The 14,625-nt window shown below is 37.3% G+C and overlaps 1 protein-coding gene across 1 annotated transcript in view; it reads left to right on the top strand.

Moving 5' to 3' along the window:
- The window catches only part of LOC129263252 (slit homolog 1 protein-like), a 72,734-nt gene that overhangs the window by 34,970 nt on the left and 23,139 nt on the right, over nucleotides 1-14,625 (top strand). The window contains exons 16-20 of the mRNA XM_064100430.1: nucleotides 1,036-1,173; nucleotides 4,075-4,218; nucleotides 6,004-6,210; nucleotides 10,874-10,942; nucleotides 11,660-11,722. Coding sequence (XP_063956500.1) covers nucleotides 1,036-1,173; nucleotides 4,075-4,218; nucleotides 6,004-6,210; nucleotides 10,874-10,942; nucleotides 11,660-11,722 — 621 coding nt within the window. The remainder of the gene's footprint in view (nucleotides 1-1,035; nucleotides 1,174-4,074; nucleotides 4,219-6,003; nucleotides 6,211-10,873; nucleotides 10,943-11,659; nucleotides 11,723-14,625) is intronic.

Here is a 14,625-nt window from a genome sequence, read left to right as displayed (position 1 = left end):
CATGTGACCCGATGCAGCTCCGTTTATCTTATTTGTATGACTTTGATTTTGTTTTGTCCATCATTTTTTTAGTGATGGAACGGTATGCCTTGCGAGGTCGCGGTTGCAAAGGGTCGATTTCACAATCAATGTCGCTCCGTGATTGGCCCATTGCTTACAGAATCCATAGACCCGAATGAGTCCATTGTTCAGACCGACCCAAAGCAGTTGAAATCCAAAAAGATATATCCCTAAGGTTTGAAGATAAATCTTGATGTTCTTGTTCATTGTTGTGCATTGATTGTGGTTCAATTTCGTTCAGGCACTGCACGCTGTTTGACCCTTTACCTCGTGCTTGTTCCATCATTGCACGGGATCACCTCTGGTTGGGCAATCCCATAACCTGACCATTCAAGAAGAGGGGCCGCTAAATTCCCAAAATATCCGGTCAAATTCTACCCGAAGATTTGTTGTACCTACCAGTCAAATATTTGAATATTTGGGTACAATTTACTCATATTTTGTGAAATTCATCAGCCACTATAAAGATATCAAGGGTCGGTTAAACTGAACCCGACCCTTTGGCAACTAATGGCCCTTTTCTCAAATTGTCAGGCTACACGATTGCCTTACCAGTCATGATGACCTGATGGCACAGGCCTAATTTACTTCACGAGGGATGCCTTATACATATGTGTTTGGTGTGTGTGAGACTCTCTGACATCTCCAACATTTGTTGATTATTTTATCTGAGGCATAATTGTGCATTCTTGTTGAAAATACAGTGAAAATTTGCACGAGCACTAACTGACCAATCATTTCTTCATAGGTCCACTTATGAATATTAATTAACAGTGAGTGAAAGATTTACATGTACGTCTGATATTTTTCATACATGGTAGTCAGAGTATTATACCGAAATTACATTCTTTCGCAATAACATTTATGTTGATTGTGTTGATATTAAAGTATATCATAAATTAAGGCAAAGACAGAATTTCATATGAATATTACTTTTAAACTACTTAATTTGTCAATCTCTTTCTCTTTTTGCAGGCAATTTGAAGGGAATAAACTTGTGTATCTGAAAAGGGGGGCATTCACACCACTTGATACTGTCAGGGAGTTTGATCTCTCAAACAACGACATCATAACGGTTGAAAACAACGTGTTTCCACCATCCACAGAGAAAATGTATGCATAGTTCGTGAAATTCAAATGTTCTGTTTGAATATTGGAAGACATGTATATATGACTATTTAAAACTAGGTCGTAAGATGTTAATCTAATGTACTTTCCATTTAGAAAGAGCATCATTTTACAATCCATGTTTTTGTTTATCATTTGTATACACTGTATTCTACATGAAGAATTCATTTTAAAATCAATCATACATACATGTATTTGTTTGTATACCGGTACATGTATTTTGTTAGATAATAGACCTATAACGCACTTATATAACCATAAACCTTAACTTGTCATATGCCATCAACAGCGCTTTGTATCCTCTGGAAAAAGCGCTATATAAATCCAATTATTATTATTATTATTATAGATGGACATTCAACGCGATCATTTTCTAGATCGAATGTGGTCCGCCACCTCGTGATTATGTGCATCTTAATGAGAACTTACAGGCTTTTTGACAATAGCGAATACCAAGGCATATCTGAATATTTACAAAGGGACAGCTTTCCTGGTTTTGGGTTTGTTGGCTGATGCCCTGTGTGAGAACATGCTTTTCAATCAACATGTTTGAGATTTGGAGCAGCAAAACTGAGAAGCAGACGATTTTGTGACATAAAATGTTATTCTTTGATCCGCATACTTCTGCACGCACATAATGACCTCAATAACATTAAGAGATAAACGGTCTCAACATGGATGTAACCATGTATCTCTGGAATATTAGGAGGAAAATTGGAAAAATGGGATTATAAATAAGATGCAGTCAATCACAAATATTGCCTCTATCTTAAAACATGCATACAGTTTTCCAATTTAAACACATGGAACTAAGGTTAACAAAGGTAAACCAAAACTGCACATTGCCGGATTTTCCAAGATTGAAGTGATTTATCATCATCTGCGCATACAGTTTTTGCAATATCAATGTCTAATCACAAACTCTTTCTTTAAACTCATGGCCTAATTGACGGCAGGACACACTAGGATCAAAGTAGACAAATATGAAAAGAATGTTATTCAGAGCAGAATGATGGTCACATGTTAGTGAATTCATTCACTAATAGATGAGTGTCTATCTCTAACTAGTCCTTGGTTAGATAATGTTCAAATTCACTCTATGACTGTCAAGTTGTTGGCTCAATCGTTAATGTGTCTGCCCGTCGAGCCAAAGATCGTGGGTTCGAGTCCGTGCACCCCGGGCGGATGACTGAAGCCAGTGTGTTGTGTGTAAACGCCTCTGCCATGTTTCATAGATGCAGGCTATGTTACAATGGAAAACACTCCGTCCCTCGGATAGGATGTTAAATGGAGGCCCCGTGTAGAGGAGAGTCACCACCTTTGCACGTTAAGAACCCACTGCACTATTCGTATAAGAGTAGGGGGAAACCCCGGTGCAGTGGTCCACCTGCCCTCCCCCCAATCAGTTATATCGGGATGAGAGACCTGCGGGTCGAAGTGATTCAGTTCGCTTTTCGCCTCCCAGCACAGGTGACCCCCCCCCCCAAAAAAAAAAAAAAAAAATAAAGTACACTCGTATTATGAATCTATATACAGTAATGACAAACTAGAATTTATTCTAATCCCTTTTCCAATAATTTTTGATGAAACATCCATCTTCTGTGCATGTAACATGATTATTGTTATTGTTATGCTATTATACTTCTAATTACTCCAATTATATTTTTCAATTGGTTTTTAATTTGATTTGATATATTTGCCAAGTCTATATACAAATGCTGGGTTCCCATCAAATCAGGGAAAATTATTTAACTTTTTTCCAGTCAGGGAAAAATCAGGGAATTTGATTACAATTACCTCAATTCAGGGAAAAGCCTCAAATGAGGGAAAAATCAGGGAATTTTGATCGGCCCATAAGCCGAAATCATGGTAGTCAGTCAGACTCTGTTACATTTTGTTGTATATTAAAACAACATCCATTGAATGACTGGTAATGGTGTTTTTTTAGTGTAGCCTCTTTTAGTGCAGTACAGTTTTTTTATACTGAGAAATAATGTAATTCACTGCAACAACTTAAAAACATGCAAAACTGGGAATGGGTTTTAATGATTATTAGGGAATTTTTAAACTTCATCAGGGACCAATCAAGGAATTTTGTTTTCTTGAAAAGATGGGAACCCTGAAATACATAAAATGCATAAAGTATAGTGATTCATAAAACATGAATGGTAACCCCTTGCAAGCTGATTAGAGATTATGTCCAATGGAGTCCCCAAACACCAAACCATGCTTTGTAGATATGTGTAGCAAAAATTCCATTAAATTATCAACCTTTTTTTTTGTACGGCCGACCCCCATTTTTCTCAAGTCTTCCTTCAGTTCATAAACTGACCAAGTCATAGTCCTTTGAGAACCTTGTAGGTCCCACAGACAGAGGTCAGACATACATATTTTATGGTATTGCTCATATACAAATCAAAACATTCCCTATCTGATATCAATATAATAATAATGCAGTTCTTATATAGCGCATTTCAGACCTGACAGGACTCTCAATGCACTTTACAGAAATAAAATTATACAACGTAAGGAATTACTTAGAAAAACATTTAAACAACATCAACATTAATCAATTACATATGGCATAAGTATAGGGAAAGGTCTATTTGAATGCTTCATTGAAGAGAAATGTTTTAAGTTGGGATTTGAAAAGTCCAGAATTATTTTGTGATCAGAGAGTACTGGGGAGGGAATTCCAAAGGGTTGGGGCACTGTAGGAGAAGGACCTTTCGCCATGCGTCTTAGTTCTTAGTCTGGGTACTTGAAGGAGTTGTTGAGTTGATGAAAAAGAGCTAGGAGTAATACCGCTATCATAATTATAATGAATGATATATATTTCATTTTCATATTGTTTCATTTAATTTCCTGATATCGTTTTTTTTATAGCCTTTTGAATGACAATAGGTTTGAGTTCACGCATGAGGGCGCTTTTCAGAATCTGTCATCGTTAAAAGAGATACATTTGAAGTACATGAGAATGAAGCACATACCTGGTAGTGCGTTCTTTGGGGATTTCAAGCTCGATTCAATGTAAGTCTTCAGTGTATTTTGTTTCATCACCCATATTAATAATTTCACAAATAGGTGCCAAATCGGATGCTGAATAGCAATATTATTGAATAACATATTTTTAGGAAGCTTCACCAGTAATATTATGTTATTTTACTGCTTTAATTCAAACTAAGTTATAGGTAGATTCAGCTTCTCCTTTAACATTTAATGCATTAAAAATTGATGCTTATCTTAGTCGTTGCAATAGACAGTTAAAATAGTTTTGTAGCTTTTTCACTCTTTCAATTTTTTAACATAACGTTGTTTACCTTGTTCGTTACCAACCGTTATTTTGGGTTTAGAATTTATCCTTACCTTAATTTGCCTATACAGTGCGTCCCACAGAAAACGAAACTGAGATTTAGTGATGAGTTATCATAACTTAATCATAAAAAACTATAGACAAATTACCTACCATTGTAAAGCTTAGAACCTCCTCTTTCATCTGACATTACTTTGATTATTTCTCATTCACGCATGAGTGAGCAAAAATAATTTGAAGAGGGGATACCAAAAAGTCACTTGGCAGGCTGTATCTGGGTTTCAAAAAGAAAACCACATTTGAAAAAAGTTCAATATCTGCTATTTAATTTGATACCTCAATTAAAAAAAGTGGTCAAGAAGTAACAAAGTTCTGGTTAGTTGAAATAAGACTTAAATTTCAATCATTTCATAAAATAAAGAGCTTTTACAGCCTAGCGTTCAGGCTCACTCGATCCCCCGTTTTGTTGACGATCAGTCATGCATTAAGTCTTTGTTAACTGTGCGATAGCTTCTGTGGGAAACCGGTGAAAACGCGTTTATTTAATGAAATTATGGAAATACAAGCATTGTTTCGAGGGAACATAACTTTTTTACTTCTTGACAATTTTCTGTGATTAAGTTATCAAATAAAAGAGCAGATATTGAACGTTTTAGACATGATTTTCTTTTTTGAAATTCAGATACCCCCCTCCGCCAAATGAGTTTAAACTCGGGTTTAAAGTTGTGGTTTAAGTATGGACAGCCAATTGTTACATAAATCACTAACAGTAGAGATATCATACTTCAGCTCATTTGGCTCTCAAATCATTCATAATTGTCTAGGAAATATGAATAGATTATTGTCTTCACCATCGATGAATCAGGAAAGAGCACAGTAAACATAAGAAACATACAACTTAATAAAAATTTTGATACTTTTGGCTTCCCATACTTAAACCACAACTTTAAACCTGAGTTTAAATTAAACCCGACTTCAGAATACGGGCCGTTACCTCTACCATATTCACCCCTCTCTCTTTTTCTCTGTCTGTCTCTATCTCTCTCTTACAATCAACTAATGGGGGTATTTCGCAAAAGTGTTTACTTTATCAACATTTTTGTCTGACAAGTCAGATCTGACAACTTTCCTTAATTCTGATTGGCTGAGAGGCATATATAGTAACTGTTGGATAAAACAGGACTTGTCAGATAAAACTTCTGACAATTGTGAAACGCTTCCCACTTGAATGGACCAACACATGCACCTAACGGGTAACCCCATTGATTAATATTGAGTGTGGTTCCCCTGTGCTTGCTTTGACCAATGCGGTGACGTGTCTTATATTGCTTTTCAATCTTTGTCAGCCCCCTTAACACTGCACCCTTATGCATAGGTGCAGAAGTGTCTTTAGCATCGTGTAATTGCGTATTAAAGGGCGTTTCTGCACCAATGCGAAAATATTTTGCTAAGGGTGTTCTTGCACTGGCACAACAATTTTCTTTGCTTGATCTACCATACAGCCAACTCTTTGGAGGTGATATAACGTATTTACCAAAGGATATTTTCAGAGACACAGTCTTGGGCTACACCGACATGGGCTATAATGATCTCACCTACATCGAACCAGGGACATTTTCAAAACATTATTATTGGACCATCTATGTGTACAACAATCGATTGATAGAGCTCCCATTTCCAGACCTGCAACAAACCAAGATGGACTATGCGTATGTATACACATGCTTGAAAAAAATGCAGTGTCTCATAGGATAGTACACACATACACTGGGCAAATTTAAGATATTATCAGGGTCCTGGCCACAGAGGTTTATGCTTTTGTTACCGGGGGAGCTGAGCATTGTCAAAGCATCCTCGGAATAATAGATAATCCTCCGTGGCCAGGGGCCCATTGCAGAAAGAGTTGCAATCAATTGCAACTCGATCTAAAAATCACACGCAACTTGATTTTCAACCAATCAACAGCGCGCATTTTGGACATGCGATTGATTTTTTGGCTTGCGTTTAAACGTGACTCTTTCTGCAACGGGCCCCTGGTCAATGGATACGATATTTGTGAACACCCAGAACAAACGGTGAATGCCCAAAACAAGTTTTGAGATTTCTATTTATTGTAAAAAAGCACAAACTAAGATTTAAAATGATATATTACTCTTCAATATTGATCAACAATAACTCACAAGTAGTTAACCCTAAGAGGACTAGGGGGGGGGTATGATGGCCCCCCAACGCTTCGCGCGATATTTCCAAAATGCATACGGATAGCGGAGCGATATTTTATTACTTTTTTTTGGGAAGTCTCGCACAACTTTTGAGACCAAATTCGTAATATACGGGTATAGCATCCCGACGCCACATGACTTTTTACGAGACTAAGTGAAGCCCAAAATGGCTTATTTTTATACTTTGTGTACAAAGTCTATGGGAGATGAAATTCATTAAAGGGTGATTATTTTTCGTTCTAATTGGTTTGCTTCATTAATTTAGGGTTTAATTTAGTTGTTAAATGGTCTGTAATAGTTTCCAATGAATAAACAATGAAAAACAGAAGATGAGAAAGCAAATACATAAGAAATTCTAAAAAAAAGTAAATACATAAGGAAAAATTGGTTTTGCAATTTTTCTTTGTGGAAACCTTTAGAATTAGATTAAAAAGACATCTGGATAAAAAGAAAAAATATTGAAGTGAAATTGGTTGTTAGATATGCATATAATGTTTTTTACATAAGTAAATTTGCATGTTTTATTCATAAGAAATAAATATTTTTTTGAATTGTGTTATACTGGCTTGTAGTTTATGTGGTAACAAATGTGCGTGCCAAATTTTGGTGCGATCGCGCAAACGGCAGGAGAGATCAGAAGGGGGTGAGCTAATTATTATTTTTTTTTTCGGGTGGCTGTTCACATTATTTTGAAGGTATGATATTTACATTGTCAAGGTGCTCAAATTAAACAGGCTATCTACATACCCCTGTAGTGCACAAAGGTGGTTTTTAAAAATTAGTTGAACCCATGATTTATGCAGATTTCCTGTGTAAATACGGCTTCTCTACTGCATATATAAAAAAACATCCAATGCTGATGCGCGCTTTCGTCACAGTGCACCAAATAGATGCCTGTTGCAGTGATTATTCATGAGTCCATTGTTTTGTGAGTCCACTCTTCAAACAGTGGACTAATGAATAAAATAGCGTGCTTAACCATGACAACATGCAGGCATCAATTTGGCGCACTGTGACAAAAGGGTGCATCAGCATATTGGACATTTTTCAATATACGCGGTAAAATAAGTGTAATTTATACAGGAAATCTGAATAAACAAAGGGTTCAAGCAATGGTTTTAAAAACCACCTTTGTGAATTTAGGCCTTTGCGTTCCACACTGATTGTTCAGACTGTTTACGTATGTAGTACTCGGTATGAAGACATTTTCACATTGTGTTCCATACTTTTTATTTTTCAGACTTTGTCTACATACTGTATATAGTCCACAGTATGAAGGCATGTTCACATTGTGTTCCACACTTTGATTTTTCAGACTTTGTCTACATACTGTATATAGTACACAGTATGAAGACATGTTCACATTGTGTACCACACTGATTGTTCAGACTTGGTCTACATATATAGTGTACAGTATTAAGACATGTGATTGTTCAGACTTTGTCTACATACTGTATATAGTGCACAGTATGAAGACATGTTCACATTGTGTTCCACACTTTGATTGTTCAGACTTTGTCTACATACTGTATATAGTGCACAGTGTGAAGACATGTTCACATTGTGTTCCGCACTGTGATTGTTTAGAGTTTGTCTACGTATATAGTGCACAGTATGAAGACATGTCCAAATTGTATGCATGTAATCTCTTAAATCATACATTAGTGCTCCGCATCTCTCCCAATTCTCCCCTTTCTTTTTGCTGCAGGACTGTTTATTTTAAGTATAATTTTAGATTTTCATTTTAATTGATTTTTGTCTCGCCCACCAGAGGTGAAGGCGAGACTTAGGGATCCAAATGTCGTCCGTCCGTCACAAACCTAATGACACATTACTCCACAACCGTAAGTCGCTCTTCAACCAAACTTGGATGGTAGATGGACTTGGGGGACCTGCATCTTATGCTGCAGTCGAAGGTCATATGGTCAGGTCAAAGGTCATTTTCAGGTCAACATTAAAGTTTCCATGCAGGTCAACGTGAAAGTTTACATGCAAGACTCTCTTATGATACCTAACTCCAACCGTAAGTATTTTTTCAACCAAACCTAGATGGTAGATGGACTTCGGGGACCTGCATGTTATGCTGCAGTCGGAGGTCACACGGTAAGGTCAAAAATCATTTTCAGGTCAACGTTAAAGTTTACATGCAAGACTCTCTTATGACACATAACTATGCAACCGTAAGTCACTTTTCAACCAAACTTAGATGGTAGATGAAGTTAGGGGGACCTGCATGTTATGCTGCAGTCGGAGGTCACATGGTAAGCTCAAAGGTCATTTTCAGGTCAACGTTAAAGTTTACATGCAAGACTCTTGAGTTGTAGATGTACTAAGGAGACCTGCATATCAATGCGCAGTCAGAGGTAACATGGTAAGTCAAAGGTCATTTTGAGGTCATTGTTATGACATAGCTCTGCAACCGTAAGTCACTTTTGAACCAAACTTGGGTTGTACATGTAGTGATACTTAGGATACATGTACCTTCATGTTATTGTGTTCAGAGGTCACATGGTAAGGTCAAAGGTCATTTTGAGGTCAACATTAAAGTTTATGTGTAAGACTCATATGACAAATGTTATTCCATCCCAGTTATTTTACAATGAACATTTGATACCATTCTGTTGCGTGCCCTCGCAAATCACAATATTTCTAGTTACTCTCACAAGTGGGCGAGACACAACATAGCTTATGCCTTGTTCTAACTGGATATATTTTGTGAACTATCATCAAACTTCTCTATTGAATTTGATATATTTGTGGTAAAATACTAGTGACCACCATCACCAAAGTCTTTAGATTATGATTCTCTGCCACTGCACTGGATATAAAAAGCTAAGATGAATGCGAAAGTGATAGAGAGGACGGACAATATCATTCTGTATCTGTATGGTTCAGTAAGCAATATACCAGGATTGGCACATCATGCTTGCAGAGCATGCTACGTGTTGAGTGGCTCAAGGTATTGATTGATATTTAATTTATTTTTGAAGGATAATGAGTTAACTATGTCTGCAGGGAGTTTATTCATATGGCATTCAAACTAAACATTAAGAACAAATGGAACTGGTCATGGATGGAGGATAAAGATAACAATGGAGATTTTATGTCAGAATATTTTCACAAGATAAACCTACCAGGTGTTGCTTTGTGTATTTGGTGCAACAAGCAACTGAAGTATGCTTCAGCTGGCAAAAAGTGTTTGCGTGAACATGTAACAAAAGATGTTCATCAGAAAAGCAGGCGTGCATGCTAGAAGCAGCACCCAACAACTACCGTCAGTCTTTCAAACCTTGTCTTCAAAGTCATTGATCACAACGAGGTAAGAAGCCACATTAGAAAAACACACACACAAACAAAAATAAAAATGAAGAACCAAAACAATGCGATTGTCTAGGGGATCTGGCTGGTCTCAGGATGGGTAAGAGTCACCACTGCCTTGGACACTGACCCTGCCCGCAAAAAAAGATTTCAGGGTCTTAGGAGGACACCAAGTGGCATTCCGAGCTGCTGCCCTACTTAATTGGCATTCGACAATTCAAGGGATAGAGCTGTGTTGATCTGGGGCTGCACAGTGGCTGCCGGGCCCACGATCAATAAACCAGTTCACGGTTAGCTCAAGATCAACTTTTCTCAAATGACCTTTGTGATTTTTCATTAGGATAAGCACTATCATTTTCAAATGTAGATGTTGCGTAAGCTTTACCGGTAGAGTATTCAAATTCTAAGAACAAAAGGCATTGTATAGACCAGGTGACTATGGAATAGTACATTAGGGATAAAGTTTGGAAATCTGTTTTATTGTCTGCCTTTGGCACATTTGAATATTGTTTAGGCTTCTGTCAAATACCAGTGATTATGAAGGCTCTATTTATTACTCTTCAGCTTGGATGTGATAAATATTTTGAAAGGAATACATGAATAATCATCAAATCACAAATGCCTATGTCAGTGAATTTGAAAGCCACCTTCATGGTTGTCTCCAATGACCTTTTTCTGCTCGTGCGCAGTTTACAACCGTGAACAGGCTTATTGGGAAAAAAAAAATTTCAGAGTATTTCTATATTCAGATTTAACTTTTACAAATAAAATATGGATTTTTCTTCTCGTCTCCGGTATCATTGAAATTGTGCTTCATATGTTGAATTTTCAGCCTCTTTAAAGGAAGCAGAATCGGTATTATCAGGTCTTGGACTTTTCTGAACTATGCTGGACAAAATTTGTGAGTAGACCCATATTTTTTAGATCCGTATTGGTTTATTTTCTTTTCATCGTTTTTAATTTTGTATTATTTTTATTTTATTTTTATTTTATTATTATTATTATTTTTTTTTTTTTGGGGGGGGGAGATTTTCTGTTCTTATTGCTTGACATTATCTCCATCTCCTTTTTCATCATCATCATCATCATATTTGTCATTACCATAATCATCATAATCATCATCATTATCATCTTCTTCACCATCGTCATCTTCACCATCATTGTTGTTGTCATCATCTTCACCATCATCATTATCATCATCGCCATCATCATCTCCATCATCATCATCTCCATCATCTTCAGCATCATCATCACCACCATCACCATTACTATCTCACCATTACCAAAATCTTCATCACCACCATCACCACCATCATCATCATCATTATTATTCTTCCTCTTTTTTTTTAATCATCACCATGCAGAAAATAACTGAATTCTATACTACTACACTTTGGAACCGTTAATGATGGTGATAATGAGGTAGCTAAATTTGTATCAAAGATATTACTTTTGTGATGATGGCAATCATTATAGTAATAACAATGAGAGAAATTAATTTTCAAAATATGAATATTGCTTGAATAATTTAGTTTCAGTATTCATTCTGTAGCCTCTATTTTTATGTAATTCATAAATTTGTGAATTATCTATTTACAAATTTCAATTTCATTTCTAGGGGTTTGAGCGGGAACCGTATCAGCCGCATTGAGAAGAATGCCTTTCATGGAGCCAATGTCGGGTATTGTTTTATTCCCTTTTTCTTCAAACTTGTTCCAAATATGCATATAAGAGTGATCGATGATAAGTTAGTTATGGGGTATGAAAGCTAAAGGTCAAAGTTCACAGAGGTCATGATATACCTGAAAGTATCTTGCTCTTGTGATGAATGTAGACCTGTTTGAAGGATCAACTTCCGACTTGGTTCATGTGTGCATGATGATATGATTAGAATTAGGAGTCTGGAGGTCAAAGGTCACAATGGTCAATTCATACCTGAAAATATCTCTTTCTTGCAATAACCTATGGACTGTTTGAGAGATAATTTTTCGAACTTGGCTCATATCTGCATATGTGAGTGGGAATGGTCCGATCAGATTTTGAGGTTACAAGATCAAATGTCATATTAATATTACTCATTTTTGTCTCGCCCACCAAAGGTGAAGGCGAGACTTGGGGATCCAAATGTCGTTCGTCTGTCCGTCCGTCAAAAACATTATGACACATAACTCTGCAACCATAAGTTACTTTTCACCCAAACTTGGGTTGTTAATGTACTTAGGGGACCTGCATGTTTGGCTGTAGTCGGAGGTCAGATGGTTAGGTCAAAGGTCATTTTCAGGTCAACATTAAAGTTTTCATGCAAGACTCTCTTATGACACATAACTCCGCAACGTACCGTAAGTCATTTTTCACCTGAACTTGGGTTGTAGATGTACCAGGAGACCTTCATGTCATGGCGCAATCAGAGGTCACATGGTAAGGTCAAAGGTCATTTTGAGGTCAGTGTTACATGTATGACACATAACTCTGCAACCATGAGTCACTTTTAGACTGGGTGGTAGGTGTACTTAGGAGACCTGCATGTTATTGTGTTCGGAGTTCTGTGGAGCCGTGTTGTATGCAAATGCCGAGATACGTGCAAACAACGGTACATATGTACATGTGCAAAATTTCGCCAGGATTTGTGCTAACGCCACGCCGGGAAATGTGCAAATCTGTCAAAATTTATCAACGGCACATGTGCAAACGTGACGACGGGATATGTGCAAATGAACAATTTTCACGGGAAATGTGCAAACCTCGGATATGTGCAAATCTCTGTTTTTATCAATATCAAGGCTACATGTATTTCTCATGATTAAGGCTATTTCTCATGATTACTGTATGGAGGCGCGATAGCTCAGTCGGTAGAGCGGGGGACTCGTATTCCGGTGACCCGGGTTTGATTCTCACTTGGTGCGCTAGTGCCCTTTGGTAAGGCATTAATCCTCAGTACCAGGTCCTTCGGAGAGGACCTTAAGCCGTCGGTCCTCTGGTTGCTTGCTTACAAGCATTCATGCTTTCTTAGCAATCAGGTAAAAAATCACCACCAATACCAATACCAATGAAATGTTTCATAATATTACTGTTAAAATGAGAAATATGCCTGCATAAGGGAGAAGCTACAATGCCATCGGCAATGAAACGCTTTTCAGAGAGGCGGGGGGGGGGGGGGGGGCACCAGACTAAAATTTAAAGGACACTCAATTTCGAACACTGACTGAGGCACTTTCAAGGCAAATGGGACACAAGAGTATTTTTTTTTGGTCATTCGTGCAAGAGTTGTTATACCCACAATGTAATAACACCCTGAAACGTATAACACATTACACACAAAAGATCGCCGTCAAATGTAATAACTCTCTTACCCACAGATGTACTCCAGACCCACCATTGTGTGAAATGGATATATACTGTATATATATATATATATATATATATATATACAGTATATCGTTTGGAATAACATGGATATAAAGTGTAGTCTTTTAATACTCCAGACTCGGTTATTGTCTCGCCCACCAGAGGTGAAGGCGAGACTTAGGGATCCAAATGTCGTCCGTCGTCTGTCGTCCGCTTGTCGTCCGTCCGGCACAAACCTAATGACACATAACTCCACAACCAAAAGACGCTTTTCAACCAAACTTGGATGGTAGATGGACTTGAGGGACCTGCATATTATGCTGCAGTCGGAGGTCACATGGTAAGGTCAAAGGTCATTTTCAGGTCAACGTTAAAGTTTACATGCAAGACTCTCTTACTCCGCCTAACTCCGCAACCATTAGTCACTTTTCAACCAAACTTGGATGGTAGATGGACTTGGGGGACCTGCATGTTATGCTGCAGTCGGAGGTCACATGGTAAGCTCAAAGGTCATTTTCAGGTCAACATTAAAGTTTACGTGCAAGGCTCTTATGACAAGTGTAATTCCATCCCAGTCATTTCACAATGAAGTTTCAATACAATTCTGTTGCGTGCCCTCGCAAATCACGATATTTCTGGTTATTTTCATAAGTGGGCGAGACACAAAATCGCTTTTGCCTTGTTTAACAATTTGAAGATCCTTATAAACTAAGATCCTGTACTAAAGCATAAGTAAAGAGCATAGTCTTTCAAAAATAATTAAAAACTGCAACACCTCACTGTCTACCAAATTAAGAACCTGTAAAAATGAATATAGAATGTAGTCATTACCCCAGACCCTGTTATATCAATAATAATTAAAAAAAATCAAATTCAAGACCCCACCGTCTCATTCCTAAAAGATGAGTATAAAGTGTAGTCTTTTACTCCAGACCGGGTGATTAAACAAATTCAAAACTATTAAAGCCCCGCCATCTTCCACTACTAAGACTCTGTAATAAAGAACGTGTATATAAAGTATTCTCAATTCTCCAGACCCGTTTATTTAAACAAAAGACCCCACAGTCTCATTCCTGTGAAAAAAAATGGATATAGAGTGTAGTCTTTACTCCAGACCGGTGATTAAAAAACCTTCAAAATTAAGACCCCAAACTATGACTGTTATAAAGCAAGGGTACATAACATAGGCAGTGTTCGAAATTGAGTGTCCTTTAAATTTTAGTCTGGTGCCCCCCCGCC

Source organism: Lytechinus pictus, chromosome 6 (genome assembly GCF_037042905.1).
Source record: "Lytechinus pictus isolate F3 Inbred chromosome 6, Lp3.0, whole genome shotgun sequence".
Taxonomy (NCBI): domain Eukaryota; kingdom Metazoa; phylum Echinodermata; class Echinoidea; order Temnopleuroida; family Toxopneustidae; genus Lytechinus; species Lytechinus pictus.
Note: the sequence above shows the minus strand (reverse complement) of the source record. Positions and strands in the feature narration are given on the sequence as shown.